Below are 18,831 nucleotides of genomic sequence, written 5' to 3'. Positions count from 1 at the left end.
TTCACATTTGATTGTCTTCGATTTTTTAAGTATTAGTAGGAACGTTGAGTGCTTACAATCTTTTGGCAGGTGTCTAGTTTCATATATTTTGCTACATATGTCAGTCAGTGATCTTATAGCCTTATCATCTAAAGCCTTTAGATATTCTGCCATAATTCCATCCATTTCTGTAGCTTTTCCTTGTTTCAGTTTCCTAATGGCATTTGTTACTATGATGTTATATCTTGGCCTAAATATTTTTCATTATGAGTTTGTTAATTGTTTAGATGAGCCCAATGCACATTCATCCGTATTTGTATAGCTTAAATTGAGAAAAAGCATGTGAGAGTGACTTGACTTTATATGTTCACTATATATAATTACTGATAATAATATGTAGTTTATTAAATTATTTTGGATATACTCAGAGTAATTACTGTCTCCAGTTATAATAAAGATTAAAGTTCTTTGAATTTAATTAATGCTTTAGTTTGAGTTCGGTATTATCATTTCAGCAAATAAAATGATTGAATACAAAAGAAAAATTATTCATTATCATATAAACAAATAAACATAATTAAGTGATAACAATAAGTTAAAAATTTAATTATTAAAGGCAAGGTGTGTTGCTGTTTGGATTAATTAATGATTATTTATTATCTTTTCCTTTTTATTGTTTTTGATGCTAAATGTGTAAAGAATTTAGGTTAATCAAGGAGTTCTTTTGTTATATATGTATATATATTCACTTTTGTTTATTTCATAGAAAAGTATGGTTTTGAATATGTTTCAAAGTGGAATTTTGAAAGCTGGAATGAGCCAGATCATCATGACTTTGATGGTCTAAACTTTACAATAAAAGGTAAACTTTAACAAAAATTTCATATTAAATTTTAAAAATTTGAATTTTAAAAGTAATATAGATATTACAAAGGATTAAAAAATGCAGAAAAATCAGTTTTAATACTTTTCAACAGTCAGGGCTGTTGCGCACTGAGAGGCTTCTGCAGTGAGGGATAGGAACACCATAATCAATCAAGGAATTTCAGTGCTTATTATATCAGGTAGTTGGTAAACAATTTGCTACCCCCTATAGAAAAATTAATGGTCTCGCCAAGCATTTCTTGAAGCCTGTGGTTTGCCTCAACAGCTGTTCTGAGTTGCTACTTTTTCTAACATTGTGTATACATTATTGTACAAGAGTGGTCTGAAAAGTTCTGGGTCTCAACCATAGATGGCAACACTGTCGGCAGGATTTTTTTTTTCTAAGTTGGTACATCTGTCATAAGCATCCATGTGAAATTGCAAGTCATTCTATCAAGTAGTTTGTTTTATACAGCTGTCTGAAGCAAACATGTTGTCTGTATCCCTTGAAATAGATAAAATTGAGTATCATGCAATTATAAAATTCTTTGTAAAAGAAGGTTTAATGCAAAAAGAAATTCATTTGAAGTTCATAAACGTTTATGGATACTCTTATCCTTCATTTTCGACAATTAAGAAATGGGCTGCCAAGTTTAAATGTGGCCATACCAACCTTGAAGATGATCCACATGAAGGGTGTCCAAAAAGTGTAACAACACCAGAAATTATTGTTCAAGTGCATGATATGGTATTGGATGACCGGCGAGTTGAAGTGCATGAAATTGCTGAGACTATAGGCATTTCAAAAGAATGTGTAGGATATATTTTGCATGAAGAATTGCAAATCAAAAACCTTTGTGCAAGATGGGTGCATGCTTGCTCACAGCAGATCAAACATGCACCCTCATTAAAATCTCTGAACAGTGTGCGTGGAGCGTTTTAACAAGAATAAAATTGATTTTGTGCATTGATTTATTACTATGGATGAGACTGGATTCACCATTACACACCAGAATCCAAACAGCAGTCAAAACAGTGGACAGAAGCCGGTTGTTCAGTACCAATGAAGACAAGGATGGTTCCATCAGCAGGAAAGGTCATGGCATCGGTGTTTTGGGATACTAAAGGCATTTTGGTTATTAATTATCTTGAAAAAGGATAAAACAATAACTAGGGAATATTATTCTGATCTTTTAACCAGACTAGGCGAAAAAATTCGTGAGAAAATACCCCGATTTGCAGAAGAAAAAATTATCTTTCATCAGGACAATGCACCTGCCCACGAAGGTGTTTTGGCAATGGGAAAATTAAGGGTTCTGCACTATGAATTGTTGAAACATCTACCCTATTCCCCAGATTTGGCTCTCTCTGACTCCTATCTCTTCCCAAAACTAAAACTTTCCTCACTGGTCAACGTTTTTCTTCGAATCAAGAGGTGATTGCAGCTGTAGAAGGATATTTCGCAGATCATACTGAGAACCACTACAGGAATGGGATAATGGCACTGGAGCATTGTTGCTGGAATAAATGTCTAAAGGGAGATTATGTTGAAAAATAAAAATAATTTTGAAATTATAAATTCGTTTTTTCATTGTTAGGTAGAGAACTTTTCAGACCACCCTCATAAGTGCTGCTTCAATTCTTTGATGCAGTCACTGTCAGTTAAGTTTACCTAAATGATAGTTTCATTTAAGTATAATTTTCAGTAAGGCAAAAATGCAACTTCAGTTATCAGAATTTGATTTATTACTTATACTTTTACTCTTTATAGAAAGAAAAACATCTTAGAGGAGTCTCTGCTGAGAACCCCTTATAAGATATTTTTTACTTTATTGTAATATGAGAACATAAAAAGAATGTATCCGTAGTGCTGATACTATTGATAAGTAAAATATTGAGAAGAAAGAAGATAATAATATCCTGTTTGAATAAGCAGTAGAATGCAATTATGGTTGACTGTTATAACAAATTCACTTACTATAACAAACTATTGGAAAGTCCCAACCAAACCCCTATAGGTGCAGTGGTGTGCTAAAAGAATTTCAGTAGAGCAAATTCCAGTCCAACAAGTTTGATATAGTGAGACTGACATATTATAAATAATGAAAGCATTGAATCAAGAGGAAGATAAGAAGTTGAAATGGTTTATTGTATATGGTAATTCCAATTTCCTCTTCTATATTGCATTAAATTGGCTTAGGATTTATTGAGTTAATAATTGAGAAGAAACATATTATATAAAATAGAAGGGCTTTTCTTTTGCCTTCTGGTATTTAGATATCTGTCTGTAAAAGTTACTTATGTGTTTTAAGTTATGCCAGGGAGTAAGGTCATTTCAAAGAGAGAGAGAGAGAGACTTTTAATCTTTTTTGGAGATACCAGGTATTATCAGGCAAATACAGATGAAAAATAATCTTCAATAAAGTTTATTATATCAAGTGTTCACAATGGTCTTTAAAAATGATGGTTCTAAAGGTTTGCTTGATATTATTATTAATTAATAATAATATCAAGCAAATAATAACCTAAATAATTGGAATTTAATTAACCCCTATATATTTTTTTCCATGTTACAAGGATATCCAATCAGGAAGAGAGAAAAAGATTGGTTAATAGCATTCAGAACTGACAAGACTTACATAAAATGTTTATTTACATACTCATGTCTGGGTTATGGCTGAGTAAACAGGGGACACTGTTTGAGTTAAAGGAAACATTTACTAGTTTTTATGAATTCAATACAAAAGATATGTGGAAATTTGCCAGTCTTGTTGGCTGAGTGGTTTGCATATCTGCTCTCCAATCATCAGTTTGTAAGTTTGAATTTTGCCATTGTGATTTGTGATTGTCTTTAGGTTTATAGATGAATTTCATCACCAAGTGTAAGACCACTGTCCTGCTCACTAGAGGCCTAAAGTTTGAAAGAGTTCCATGTTTTGTCACTATGGCAAGGTTTCCGTATTATGTAAAAAATAAATTAAAATATTAGCCCATTTGCAGCACTAATATATGAAATTTTACAACCTTTCATGGGTGAGAGTTACATAAAAAAAAAATTATCCTTGATGGATGGTAGAAGTTTCTGAAATTGTTTGAAAGTAGTGTATAGATTGAACTTGCAAGTAACCCATATATTTGATCTGATGTTCCTTTAAGGTAGCATATCACAACTCTTTTTACATTCAATTGCTGTCTTGGATGGTGGCATAGTTATGTTCATGAGACATTACAGTATTTTTACAGTACAGTATTTTGTTTAATTCTTCCAGCAGAAGGGAATCACTAGAATTGATCGAGCGAGCGAGCTCTGTGTATGAGTTTTGATATATGTTTTCTGCAATGGATGATGGTGAAGATCGATGGATGTATCTATTAGTATAGGAAGGTTTTTGATAAATTCAGGGGACATATTGCAAAGGTGGTGAAGGTAACACAGAGGATTGCTGCAATAATGAGAAGGACGCTGACCTGCAGAGATAAAAGAGTTATCATTCCATTGTATAAGACCCTGATCAGACCACACTTAGACTATTGTTCTCAGATTTGGTCTCCAGGATTTGAAGGGGATAAATTAACTGTGGATATATATAGCCTCCCTATCTTACATCTATGTTTGCATATACGTGGTTATCCTAAAAAAGCAATTTATAAAGCAGCCTTTTTTTTTAGATAAAGATAACCAACACAATTATTTTTATTAACATTAGATCTCCATGGAATCAAAAGATGCATTGTAGGAGGTCCTTCTCGCCATGCCTCTCTGCTTTTCTCTCTCTCTCTCTCTCACACACACACACACACCTGCAAAGATTATTATTATTATTATGTAACACCTCCAGGGAGTCCAAGGACTCATCAAGGAAGGGCACCTACTCTACAGCTCTCCGTGCTCACCAACTGAAACTACCTTCATCATCTACACCAACACCATCTACTGCTGACCACCACCACTAGTATTTTCACAGAAGATCACAAACATCCATGCCCATAGCGGGATTTGAACCCGCAGCCTTTTGACTGGAGAGTGGATATGCTAACCACGCCAACCAGGCTGGCAAAAAATAATACACACACACACACACACACACACACACACACAAGGTCTACCAACTACTACGAAATGCAACCACCACCATCATCATTATTATCTACACCAATGCCATCTACTGCCCACCACCAATAGTATTTTCACAGACAATCATAACATCCATGCCCATGGCAGGATTCGAACCCACAGCCTTTTGGGTGGAGAGCGGATACTTTAACCACTTGGCCAACCAGGTGAGCATTATCAAACCATGTTTTAAATTTATTCACTATTTCTGCATTCATCAATTGTGTAACTTCCACAATCAGTCTCTGACTCTATGGAGGCCAAATGTTAATAATAATAATCAACCACACTTTCAGACAGTGAATTTCAGTTACCAACCATTCTCCATGCAATGAACCTACTCTTCATTCCAGGAAAGGCCTCATGTTGTAACTCAATCTCTCTCTCTCTCTCTCTCTCCATTCTTAAAAAAATCTCTTCTATATTTTTCTGGTAAACTTATATGTTATAATCATATCACCCCTACTTCTATTGTTCACGAGGCTCTGGAAATAGTATTCCTTTGCCCTGTTTTGATGTTCAACATTCCAGAGAACTGACATCCTTAGTCTCTGAACTATGTCCAATATATCCATAGGTGACCAGCATGGCAAGGAAGGCAAACTCAGATTATGAGAAGAATTTAGCCGAGTAGGCTAAAGGACATCCCAAAGGGAAACAATTCTTTTGCTATGAGGCAAGTAAGAGGAAGAATAGCTATGGAAGATTAACCTTAATGAGTGATAATTGTAATGAGGAGACAGAAGCAGATAAAGTAGTTGATTTACTGAGTGACCATTTTGCAATCATATATCTTCCTAGTGAGGTTACCACTTTAACATATGTGATAGACACTAATGCGGGAACAGAGGTGGATGATTCTCGTAGACAGGCTTATACGTTGGTTATGCATTATTAAAACACTTAAGGAATAGAACAACGTAGTTAAGGATATAAATTAAATAAAATTTTAATAAATATTTTCCGATATTTCGGCAACGTCACGTTGCCATCTTCTAAAGGAACTTACAAAAAAGTTACGTGCACGTAGGCACTACAACACAGAAACTGGGAATGAAGAGATGAAGCTATTGTTCTCCTAACAGTCCTGATGGTGCCCTCTAGCAGGCTAAGTAGGTGTTCTTGGCCGTTGGGCTGCTGATGTAGGCCTCCCAAATTTGGGGCAGTCGCATACAACCAAATTTGTTGAGGTTTGGAGAATTTCTTAGGTCTGAGGCTGATTCCATAAAGAGTCTTTCAAATTTGTATTTGCTACAGTGTATCACACCACAGAATACGGTGGAAGAAAGCTACGGTGATACACCGTAGCATACAAATTTGAAAGACTCTTTATGGAATCAGCCTCAGCCCTAAGAAATTCTCCAAACCTCAACAAATTTGGTTGTATGCGACTGCCCCAAATTTGGGAGACCTACATCAGCAGACCTTCAGCCCAACGGCCAAGAACACCTACTTAGCCCGCTAGAGGGCACCTTCAGGACTGTTAGGAGAACAATAGTTTCATCTCTTCATTCCCAGTTTCTGTGTTGTAGTGCCTACGTGCACATAACTTTTTTGTAAGTTCCTTTAGAAGATGGCAATGTGATGTTGCCGAAATATCGGAAAATATTTATTAAAGTTTTATTTAATTTATATCCTTAACTACATTGTTCTATTCCTTAAGTGTTTTAATAAGAGGTGGATGAATTGGAGGTTCTTATGATGTTGCAGAATCAATGTAAATACAGCTGTGGGATTAGATGGGATATCAACTAGGTTTTTATGAGAATGTGCAAGAGAATTGGCAATGCCTTTGACTAAGTTGTTTAATTTAAATCTCAGCTGTAGTAGAGTTCCAAGGAAGTGGAGGGCAAAATTATTCCTTTGTATAAAGGAGATTCTAAGACTACAGTAGCAAATTATAGACCAATCAGTATCCCAAGTGTGGTGGTAAAAGTACTAGAAAAAGTGTTAAAAAAGAGAATTCAAAAGTGGGTGGATAAAAATATAATACTGAATGAGAGTCAACATGGCTTTGTGAAGGGTCAGTCATGCCTTTGTAATTTACTAACTTTTTATAATAGAGTAACAGCTGAGTTGGATAAAGGAAATGGCTACACGATAATTTTGCTGGATTTTGCAAAGGCATTTGACAGAATACCACATGGAACACCGTTACACAAATTAGAACAAATAGGGATGAATATGACACTGGTTAAGTGGATAAGAGGATGGCTGCTGGACAGATATCAAAAAAGTGGTAAGTGGAGGGGCAGAATCAAGCAAAAATAGGTGACTAGTGGTGTACCACAAGGTTCAGTGCTGGAATCATTGCTGTTTAATTTGTACATAAATGATACAGGAAACCTGAAATCAGAAAACTAGATAACCTGAAAGAAAATATTCAGTTGTTTGCTGATGATATGAAATTAGGTCAAGTAATAGGCTGTCAGTACGGGCAAAAGTTAATGAGTGTAAGTTTAATGTCGAGAAATGTAAAGTTATGCATTTTGGGTACGGGCAAAACTGTCAGTACAGGCAAAAGTTAATGAGTGTAAGTTTAATGTCGAGAAATGTAAAGTTATGCATTTTGGGATAAATAGATTATAAGCTGTTTATCACATTGATGACACTGTACTACAGGAAATAGATGAAGCTAGAGATTTAGGGATGGTGGTAGACAGAGAGTTTAAATTTAGAGGACATATTGCTAAGGTTGCTAAATTAGCCCATAAGATTACTTGGCTAGTGAAGAACACATTAACAAGTAGAAATAAGGAAGTTGTAATTCCTATTTATAAGGCCTTAATACACCCTCATCTGCATTACTGTGCTCAAGCCTGGTTCCCTGGGTTTCTTCAGGATAAGGAAGTGGTGAAGAGGTTTCAAAGACGAATAACCAACATGGTGAGAGGCCTGTGGAATGTTCCTTCTGAAGATAGATTGAAGGTGTGTGTGGATTGCAGAAGTTGGTAGATAGGAGAAAAAGAGCGGTTATTATAGAAACATTTAAGTTGCTTAAGGGATTTTATACAATAGATGCAGAGGAAATGTTTCAGCACTTGGCTAGAGGAACCAGAACAACGGGTCATCCCTGGAAGTTAAATAAAGGTGTGGTCAGTAGGGGTGTGAGGACTAGATTTTTGTTTTGGAAAGTGGCAAATGAGTGGAATGGGTTGCCAGAGTCACTTGTGTGAGTGCCTTTATCTGTTAATGGTTTTAGCAAGAGGTATGATAAATTGTGTGGATAGATTGGATCTCCTGCGATTAGCCCTCAGACTCCATGGAGGTGTCCTTATAATAATAATAATAATTATATACATTTATTATTATATATATTTACATAATTATTATATATATTACAAATGAGAATATATTATGAAAATAATATATTCTCATTTCATCAAAAAGTAGGTGAACCAGATCTGCATTCAACCTGACCTTTTCCACTTGAAGTTTCACTGGAGGCAGCATTTACATAGTTGCACTATATCTGGGGAAAGCACATTCTATGCATCATTATTATTACCACACATCTGCATGGAGTCCAAGAACTCATGTGGAATGTTATATACCTTTCTTGTAGAAAGGCTTATATGCTGGTAATACGTGATAATTAATACTTAAGGAATTGACAGTGTACACTAGAAATATAAATTAAATCAACTTTAATATATACTTTGCAATATTTCGGCAACGTCACGTTGCCATCTTCATGGGAACTTAAGATAAAGCCACATGCACGCAAGTACTACATAACAGCAAATGAGAAACAAAGCAAGGAAGCTACCGTTTTCCTAAAGTTCTGGTGGTGCCTCCTGGTGCGCTATATTAGGTGTTCTTGGCCTTTGGGCTGAAGCTCTTCTGATGTATGTTTCCCAAATTTGGGGCAGTCTCATGCATCCAAATTTGTTGAGGCTTGGCATGTTCCTAAAGACTGAGGCTGATTCCATGAATAGTCTTTCATATTTGAACTTGCTGCAGTGTATTACCGTGTATCACCTTATTCTGTGGCGAGTATCCAGAGCATGGTCTGCAAGCCTAGAGGCTGTACTGGTGAAATCGGATGTAGTCCTTGTGTTCTGAGATTCTAATATTTGCTGTCCTGCCTGTTTAGTCAAAGTAGGACAATTTACAGCTGCAAGGGACCTGGTATACAGCAGGTAGGTCTAGGGAAAGTGGTTGGTCTTTAGTGGAGCAGATAAGGGATGCCAATTTTCTATATGGTCTCTAACAAGAGGTCAGATCATGTTTTTTTAGGATTTTATTGATTTTTTCCGAGTAATAATTTTAATGTATTTTACAATATCCATGACACCTGTTTGAGACCTTATCCAGGTATTTGTCATCCTATCTCTTAATGTTATTTTTAGCATACTTCTTTCCATGCGATGTTGTGTTGTTCCCAGCTTTTTTGTTTAGGACTTCAGTTAAAGTCCATGTTTCTCCTCCATATGTTAGGACAGGAAGTATGCACTGATCGAAAGCTTTCCTTTTTTAGACTCATAGAGATGTCACCTCTGAATATGTCACTCATTTTCCCATAAGCCATCCATCCAAGGTGAATTCTTCATTCAAGCTCTTTTCTTTGGCACTCCTCAAAGGATAACAATTGGCCCAAATATACATATGAAGTAATTTGTTCTATTTCATGGTTTTCAACTTTGACAACAGTTCTATGGTTAATATATTTATTTATCATTATTTTTGTTTTTTCTCTATTTATTTTTAATCCCAATTACTCTGGAGGCTTCATTTAGCTGATTTAGCATTTCTTCCAGATCTTCAAGATTATCTGCTATTAGGACAATATCGTCTGCAAATTTCAGATGATGCAGCATTTCTCCATTTATGTTTATTTTTTTTTGTTTCCCAATCAAGGCTTCTCAAGACTTCCTCTAGTGCAGCTGTAAATAATTTGGGAGATATGGTGTCGCTTTGCCGGATGCCTTTTTGTATTGGGAACTTTTCACTGTTTTTATATAATTTAATTACAGAAGTTGCATTATTGTAAATATGTTTTAGTGTTTCAATATATGGTTTCTCAGTTCCCTGGGTTTCAAGTGCTTTTAGTGTTGCAGATGTTTTAACTGAATCAAATGCTTTTTCATAGTCTATATAGGCCAGACCTAAGGATTTATTGTATTCAGTTGATTTTTCCATGAGCTATCGTAATGTGTGAATATGGTCCAAAGTATTGTAATTCTTTCTAAATCCAGCTTGTTTACAGGATTGCATTCCCTCTAGTTTAGATTTTATTCTATTATTTATAATTTTTGTGAAAACTTTATGTATGGTGGGGAGTAGGCTTATAGGTCTGTAGTTTTTAATTTCTTCCTTATTGCCCTTTTTAAAAATTAATATTAGAAGTGAATTGTTCCAATTTTTTGGAATTTTTCTCTCTTTTAGGCATTTTTTAAAGAGTTTAGTCAGCTGTTTGATGACAGAACTTCCTCCCAGTTTTAAGAAGTCTACCATAATTCCATCTTCTCCTGGGGCATTTCCATTCTTCATTTACCACAGTGCCATTTCCACTTCACCTTGTAAGATCTCAGGAGCATCATGTTCCTCCTCACTCGAGTTATCCATAGATGATTATTGAATGTCCCAGTCTTTGTCTTCATAAAAATTCCTGAATTCTTTTGATTATTGCATCTCTATTTTTTATAAGTTCACCTTTTTTTCCTCATACAGCAGCTATTTACTTTGTTCCAACTGATAATAGGACCTTCATATTACTATTGTTTTTCTTTAATTTTCCTAGTATTATACGATCTAAGTTCATGTTTCATTACTTCTTATCCTTTTACTTGCTACTCCTTTCGGAACTTCCAGAGATGCCCCCCCCATCCTTATTCTCCCCCCCCCCCCCTCATTCTACCATATGAAAAATCTCCTCAGTGATAATGATAATAACGCTTCAGTAGCTTAAATGTCTCGATCATACCCCCCCCCCCCCTTCTATCCACCAAACTTCAGTCTGCATGCCCTTGGTCTGTCCTCATAATCAACATTGTACAGTCCTGATATCATTTTTGTTATCCATCTCTGCACCCTCTCCAGGGTTACTTCATCCCCCTTCAAATCCTGCTGACACGATCTGAGCACAGAAATCCAGATGTGGTCTGATCAGAGCTTTATGCAATGTTATCATCACACTTTTATCTCTTGTGGTCAGTGTCCTCCTCAACATTACAGCATCTCTGAGATGTCTTCATAGCCTATCATCAATCACCCTGAGATCCCTTGCTTCTTCCACTTCTTCCAGTATAACCCCACCAAGTGAGTGTGAAGTATCCCATTTATGGATTCCAAATTTTAAAACTTTACATTTAGTTTCATTAAACTGACATCCCTCATTCGTTTGTACACCTAATGTTTTGGATTTGAATAGGTTGGAAAGCTTGAAGAGCCAAAACATCAGTACTATTACTAATAACTCCCCCCCCAAGCTTCACATCATCTGCAAACAACTGAACATCTCCCTCTAGCCCTGGGACAATATCATTGATACAAAGATTGAACAGCAGTGGTCCCAGTACTGAACCCTGTGGAACTCCACTTGTAACCTATATACTCCTTGATACTGCTCCTCCATGTACAACTCTCTCTGATATCTACCAGAGAGCCAATCACCAATCCAATCCATTAATCTGATATCCAGACCCATATATTGCAACTTAAAAATCAACTTCTCATGTAGCTTCCAGTCAAATACTTTTGAAAAATCCAAAAATATGACAGTGTATGCCTTCTCATCCATTGCTCTTGTTATTCTATTGTAAAAGGTAACTAGATTACTAAAAGAAGAGCACAGCACCCTTTAACAAATCCATGCCAGCCTAAATAAATAACATTGCCTTCATCTATCCAACTCTGTATACAAGCTCTTATCAATTCTCTGAAATCTTAACAACTACAGAAGAAATACAAACAGGTACAGGCCTATAGTTTGATACCTCCATTCTACTGCTACCCTTATGTAGTGGTATCTTATCCTTCTTCCACTCTTCAGGAACCAGTCCTATTGCTGGACTTTCATTAAACAGCAAATCTAATGGCACAGTCAATTTCATGGCACATTCCCGTGAAACATGTGAAATTCCATCTAGGCCCCACTGCCTTATAAACATTTAGCATACTCAGTATTTGGAATATAGCCTGCTGTACCAGGATGAAACACTTTTATAAAGTGATAATTAAATAGTTCAACTATGTCATCTGCTTTGGTTACCCAGTTCTCATCTCCATTCAGCAAGGTAATCTGTCCACTATCATTTTTATTCCTACTTGCCACATTCCAAAAACCTCCTTGGGATTCTCCGTGGATTGCAGTGCCAGTCTCCTCTCATATTCTAATTTTTCTCTCCTTACAATACTAGTCACTTTCTTAGCCTGAGCCTTATATTCCTCATGCAACTGTTCTTCAGTTCTCTCTTTATATATGTCTTCCATAAGCTTTTCTTTTGCAATACTTCTTTTATTTCTGTTGTCATCCATGTGACTCCAAATTGCTTTTTCTTTATTCGAGGTATACAATCTGCCATTGTTATAAACTTTTTCTTAAATGTTTCCCATGCACTAATGCAGGATTTCTCAAACTTTTCCTATGATAGAATACTTCACAAAACCTGAAATTTTAACAGAACACCTTGGCTAGAGTCGCGTTATTGATCTCATATTCAATGTAAAGCTAAGCGTACAGTATTGCCATAGCAGACTGTATTGCATCACAAAAATGTGACAGCTCGCAACTACAGGCGTACTGGGCTGCATTGCATCACATTGACCTTGCTTGTGACCGCACATTTCCTAGAATAGATACCTCTGTACTTCACTCGCGCTCGGAGGTGTCGACAACTGCGGGTGCCTGAGTCAAGGCCAGCGCGTGCTGGTCTTAATAGCACAATCCACACGCAAAGTGAGGAGCGCCTGATTTTCAAACATCTTTGAACTTGTCGCAGCATTTAAAACCATTCCAGGCTCTTATTAATTTTGATAATTTTTCACGGAACACTTATTCACTTTATGTGGAACACAGTTTGGGAAACGTTGCACTAATGATCCTCCTCTTCTTTCAAATTATTTCATCCATTGCACCTGCAAGCTTAAGTCTATGATAGTTGCCTGCCTTATAACTCCACAATAAATTCTTTCTGTTATGATACTTCTACATGGCTATTCATCCTCCAAGTCAGGACTACATGGTCACTCTCACCAACAGGGGCAAGTATGATATCTCAGTCACAATTGCAGGGTACGTCTCATCGTTCTTCTACCTTTACAATGAATATGCTTAACAAGAAAACTTCATCTTCTATCATATTGGTAATTAAAAAAATCAGCATCTGGACTATATCCATGAAGAAATATTTATTCTGAAGTATTTTGACTAAATGTGAAGCGTTTTGGATGTAGGAATATGTCCAATGTTTAAAGCATTGCTGTGTTTAGGTAACAGGAATGTTGGTGTGTTAATAATTCCATCATAACATTTGCAACACGACACTTGAATTTCCATACATTATATTGCTAAGCTTTTATTATTCTTTATTATTGTTTTTATTATCTCTGCATTTTATGTTAACCAGTAACCATAATAAAGCTGCACCTGACATTAAGGTAGTGAAACTACCTTAATGTCAGGTGTTTCTGTTAGCTGTGTTTGTTAGCTGTTTGTCAGGTGTTCTGTTTGTTAGCTGTGTCCATTTAGTTTATTTATTATGACGGCTGGTGACAGGTCTGTGGAATGCTCCCTATGAGGATAGGTTGGAGGTATATGGGTGTAAAGTTTAGTTGATAGGTGGAAAAGAGGAGAACATGATAGGAAGGTATTAAAGAGATTCTATAAGATGAGCACAAAAGAATTTTTCAATACGTGATGAATAGAGAGAGAATTAGAGGTCTCTCCTGGAAGTCATGTAAGGGTGTGGGGACCAGCTCTTTGCTTAGAGAGTGGTGAGTGGAATGGATTGCCAGAATTAGTCGAGTGTCTTGACAGTGAATGAGTTTAAGGAGCAATATGATAGATATCATGTGTATAAAGGATAGTGTGGGGGTCTCCTGCAGTGAGTCTTCTGACTCCATGGAGATACCAACGTAATAATAATGCTAATGTGATGTGGTAACCAAGCTTGAATGCTATAATGAAACAGCACTAAACTAGGTGGTGTTAAACAGGGTTTTGTTTTTTTGTTTACATATTTTTGTTTAAAATGTGTGCTAATCAAGTGAAACACATGAAAATGAAATATTTCATAGTGTGAAAGGAGATATTCATTTGTTTACCGATGATGGTAAATTAGGAAGAGCAATGTCAGGAAATTCTGATGTGTTGTAGTTACAAGTGGATTTGGATATGTTGTGCTTTGGGTTGAATAATGGAAATGTCATTTCGTTGTTGCTAAATATAACATTATTATGATTATTTTTCTTCTTCTTATTATTATTATTAGACCTCCATGGAGTCAATGACTCATCATGAGAGGCCCTTGATCTCACACAGAGCTCATCATACTGTGACTTGACTGTCTCCACGCTTGAAAGAAGATAAGGCTTCATTTCAGTGATGTAAAATTACATGTGAAAGGTCAACTCACGAAAACTTTAATAGTTTCTACAAACATTGAGTTTTGAAATAATGTTGAATTTAGTATCCACTTTGCATATGTAATTTTACATAGCTGAAATGAAGCCTTAATAGCTCTTTCTTTAGTAATTACTTTTATACACCGATCGAGAGTTCACTTATGAAAAATACATTTCTCTGACATTTCGATTTCCTTAGTACTGAATGACAGTTTTTGCTCTTGTAAGGTTTCTGCATGGTCTCTGAAGAGAACTAACTAGTTCAAAACAGCTGTCAGGTCAGTCAAATTATTATTAAATATATAATAAAAGGCAAATATATGGACAGCACTCATGTTTTTTAAGTAGCATGAGCTAAGGCAACTTGGGATTGCCAAGGGTTGTATTTTTGTAAGCTCTCAGGTCAACTTACAAAACTTTAATTGTTTCTGCGAACATTTGGCTTTGAAATAATGTTGGATCTAATATCTACTTTGCTTATGTAACATTAGAATAATGTTACATAAGCAAAGTAGATATAAACATTAGAATAATGTTTTAAACAGTATAGTTTTGTATAGCACAGAACTTTTTTGGTACTCGGGATTGCCAAGGGTTGTATTCTTGTAAGCTCTCAGGTCAACTTACAAAACTTGAATTGTTTCTATGAACATTTGGCTTTGAAATAATGTTGGATCTAATATCTACTTTGCTTATGTAATATTAGAATAATGTTACATAAGCAAAGTAGATGTAACATTAGAATAATGTTTTAAATAGTATAATTTTGTATAGCACAGAATTTTTTGGTACCTATTAACCACATTGTACATGGTATTACTGTATATCCCTTTCTCACAGAAGTCCTCATATGGCTGGCCACCACCCAAGTAATCACCAGATGGTCATTCTCACCAACTGGAGGGAATTCAGCACCTCATTTCCAATAACATCCTCTGATGAAATAATCAAATCCAAGACCCCTTGATCTGCGTGCACCCCTGTTATGTACTGCCTATGTTGTCTCTCAAAAACTCAGATTCATTCTCCTTGCCCTCTGGATGCTGTCTCTTCATTCCAGTCTATACTACCATAATTAAAATCATCCTTTTCTTATTATCTAGACCAGTTTGCCTATACATTTCCTCCACATTATCAGTATTATAGTAACACCTAACTATTTCACTCTGTTCACCCCCCCCCCATCTTGCCTTTTCTCAAGAAAACATCATATCTATTCATCAGTGTTCCTGTCAGAACATCATCCTAATCACTTATTCCAACAATTTTTGAGTGAATATACTCTATTAATGCTACAATTTCATTTCCTTATTATGTGCTTTGGCCAGAGAAGATGGTATGCAGTTTATCATATTGGTGGAACTTTGCTTCAGGAATGTGTATGTATATATACACACATATGTACAGTGTATGTGCTATTGTCTGGGCTCTTCTGTGTGCATTATGGATGTGTTCTTTCTTTTCTTTTTCAGTAGCACCATGAGTAATCTCAGTTAGCTTTTCAGCCTGACAATTGGTAGGATGTTTATTTCAGAAATGGCAACCATTAGCAGTAACAGTAACATTTAGGAATTTTTATGGCATAAATATTAAATGATTTTGCATATATACAGGGAAATTATATCAGGACATCAATTTATAAACATTAGAATAATTTCAGCTGTTCACCATCTTTTAAACAGTTGGTACTGGCCCTAGGAAAAAAAGAAGGTAATGGCAAGGATATAGTTTTAGAAGCCTGATTCAGCAGATAACAACAACAGTGTCATTATTTTGTTTGTTTTCTTAAAGTAAAATGAAGTAAGGGATTTTGGACACTAAAACACAAAATACTCTTTGTAAAAGATTTCAGACATGTAGAAAATTAGACACAAAATAGTTCTTTATAATTCAGTTCCTGACATGGGAGGAGTGGATGTAATTTGAAAACTTCAAAATCAAGATAAATTTTGTTTTAATCTGCATGTGATATATTTGGCATTTTCAATGCATGTGTATGTACATGTATGGTCAGCAGTTTAGCATTGGATATTATTATTATTGAAATGAATATCCTGTTTTCAATGCAAGAATTTGAAATTAGCACAAAAATAATTTCTGCAATATTTTCAGTAAAATGAAAAACTTGAATAGACTGACTTGTTCTTTGCTCCAGTGCAGAATAAGACCACAGATGGTTCTGGTAATAAATAAATTTATTGCTAAGAGTGATTTCACCTCATATTTGAAAAACAGTTTATTTTCTTAAAGTTTTATTTTCTTTAAGTTTATACACGTGAAACTCATTTTTATACATCAAATTATCGGTGCCAGTGTCTGTATGAATTGTGGTAGTAGTGAAGGTGTTAGAGACAGAATACAAACCTGCCACATCTAGATGAATCACTTGATGAACATCATTAGTTCACTGGATTAGCCTCTCCTTTTATTTACTGAGCTACCAATGCATACAACTGCTGTTTATTATTATTATTATTACTACTAATACTACTCTATTCAAATAATGGATACACAGTCAAAACAAGATATCATTAACAACAATTTAACTGATGATACAGAGCAATTCAGATTCTCTAAGAATAGTTTGTAAAGTAATGCCGTTTTTTGTAGTTCATATGGGGTCACTTTTGTTGATGTTTAATTCTTGTAAATAGTTCGATAGCTTTTTTGAAATTGCACCAAGTGCACCTATAACTATTGGGATGACTTTGGTGTGTTTAAAACAACAAATTACATGATAACCACAATAATTAACCTTAATGAAATGAAAGTACAGATATTTCATACTGAAAATAGCAGTACATCATCAATGCATAGAAACAAGCAAATCATTTGGTGTGTTTAAGCCAATATTTAGTAATTGTTTCCAGTTCTTTGTTGTTAATGTTGTTATCACTGGTTATAATGATATCAATACTCCAAACATGTCGATGTTCGATAATCGTGATGTTAGGTTTGTTGCGTTCCAAATGCCGATCAGTTTCTATTCTAAAGTCCCAGAGAAGTTTTGCTGTTTTGTTTTCCAATACCGTCTCTATTTTATGCTGCCACCAGTTATCAGATGTAGAAAAGCCATAATTTTTACATAATAAATTACATGATAACTACAGTAATTAACTTTAATGAAATAAGTGGGAAAATATGTGGGAATGAGATGATACTTTTTCAAAATTCTGCCAATCAGTTCTGAGATGCCTGAAATATAAGGGATTAGAACTCTGTGGTCTGTTGAAGAATCCTGAGGTGTTGGAACATAGGAGTCGATTATCTTCTGGATTTCATTAAGGTTGTAACCATTAAATTCCATTAACTTCTTGATAGTGAAAAGTTCTTGTTATAAGCTTGAGGGAGAGGAGCACACTTTATGTGCTCTATTAATTAAAGACTTGATAACACAAATTTTTTGAGAGGTGTGATGAGCAGACTTTTGATGAATGTATCTGCCAGCAATGGTAGGTTTTCGATAAACACTGGTTGATAAATGACCTCTCAAAAAATTGGTGTTATCAAGCTTTAATTAATAGAGCACATAAAGTGCGCTCCTCTCCCTCAAGCTTATAACAAGAACTTTTCACTATCAAAAAGTTAATGGAATTTAATGGTTACAACCCTAATCAAATCCAGCAGATAATTGACTCCTATGTTCCAACACCTCAGGATTCTTCAACAGACTGCTGGGTTCCAGTCCCTTATATTTCTGGCATCTCAGAACCGATTGGCAGAATTTTGAAGAAGTATCATCTCATTCCCACATATTTTCCTATCAACAAAATTTCTCACTGTTGCCATCTACAAAAGACAAACTGGCACCTCTATCATTAGCTGATGTTTAACAGATACTGTGTGAATGTAATTTAACATACTTTGAACAAACAGGCCATTCTGTGGAAAAAATATTGAATGAACATCAGTATTATATCGAATACATGAGACCTCAAAAGTCTGGTTTGACACAACATAGCATTGACACTAAACACAATATCCAGTGGGATAAAGCCTTGTCTTCTCCATAGATGCAAGTTTATATACGAACGTCTTTTCAAAGAAATTTGCGAAGCTGTTTACATTGGCCAAATCTGAATCGAAATGATTGTCTCTCTCTACCAAACATTTGGGAGATTCTTATCTTATGCAACCATCAAAGAAATAGTTTTTAAGAATTATTTAATAATATTTTATCAATATTAATTTCTGATACACGGCAACAGTTTTTAATTGGTAATCCACCGACTGTTATGTACTTTGTATTCCATTCCTTTGAAATGCTTGTTGTCTATGCTGATGATGTACTGTTAATTTCAGTACGA

The 18,831-nt window shown here is 35.3% G+C and overlaps 1 protein-coding gene across 9 annotated transcripts in view; it reads left to right on the top strand.

Annotated features, from left to right (window-relative positions):
• The window catches only part of Idua (alpha-L-iduronidase), a 288,729-nt gene that overhangs the window by 77,134 nt on the left and 192,764 nt on the right, over positions 1 to 18,831 (top strand). For all 9 annotated transcript variants that reach the window (XR_016548188.1, XR_016548187.1, XM_090391167.1 and 6 more), the window contains one exon: positions 746 to 841. Coding sequence is in view for 7 of the 9 variants with exons in the window: in XM_090391167.1 (XP_090247293.1) it covers positions 746 to 841 (96 nt within the window). In the remaining 2 variants the exon portion in view is untranslated. The remainder of the gene's footprint in view (positions 1 to 745; positions 842 to 18,831) is intronic.

The sequence above is a fragment of the Typopeltis vanoorti genome, chromosome 4, assembly GCF_054136105.1.
Source record: "Typopeltis vanoorti isolate ZY-2024b chromosome 4, IOZ_Tvanoo_1.0, whole genome shotgun sequence".
Classification (NCBI taxonomy): Eukaryota; Metazoa; Arthropoda; class Arachnida; order Uropygi; family Thelyphonidae; genus Typopeltis; species Typopeltis vanoorti.
The sequence above is the reverse complement of the archived record's forward strand: the minus strand, read 5'-3'. Positions and strand labels throughout refer to the sequence as shown.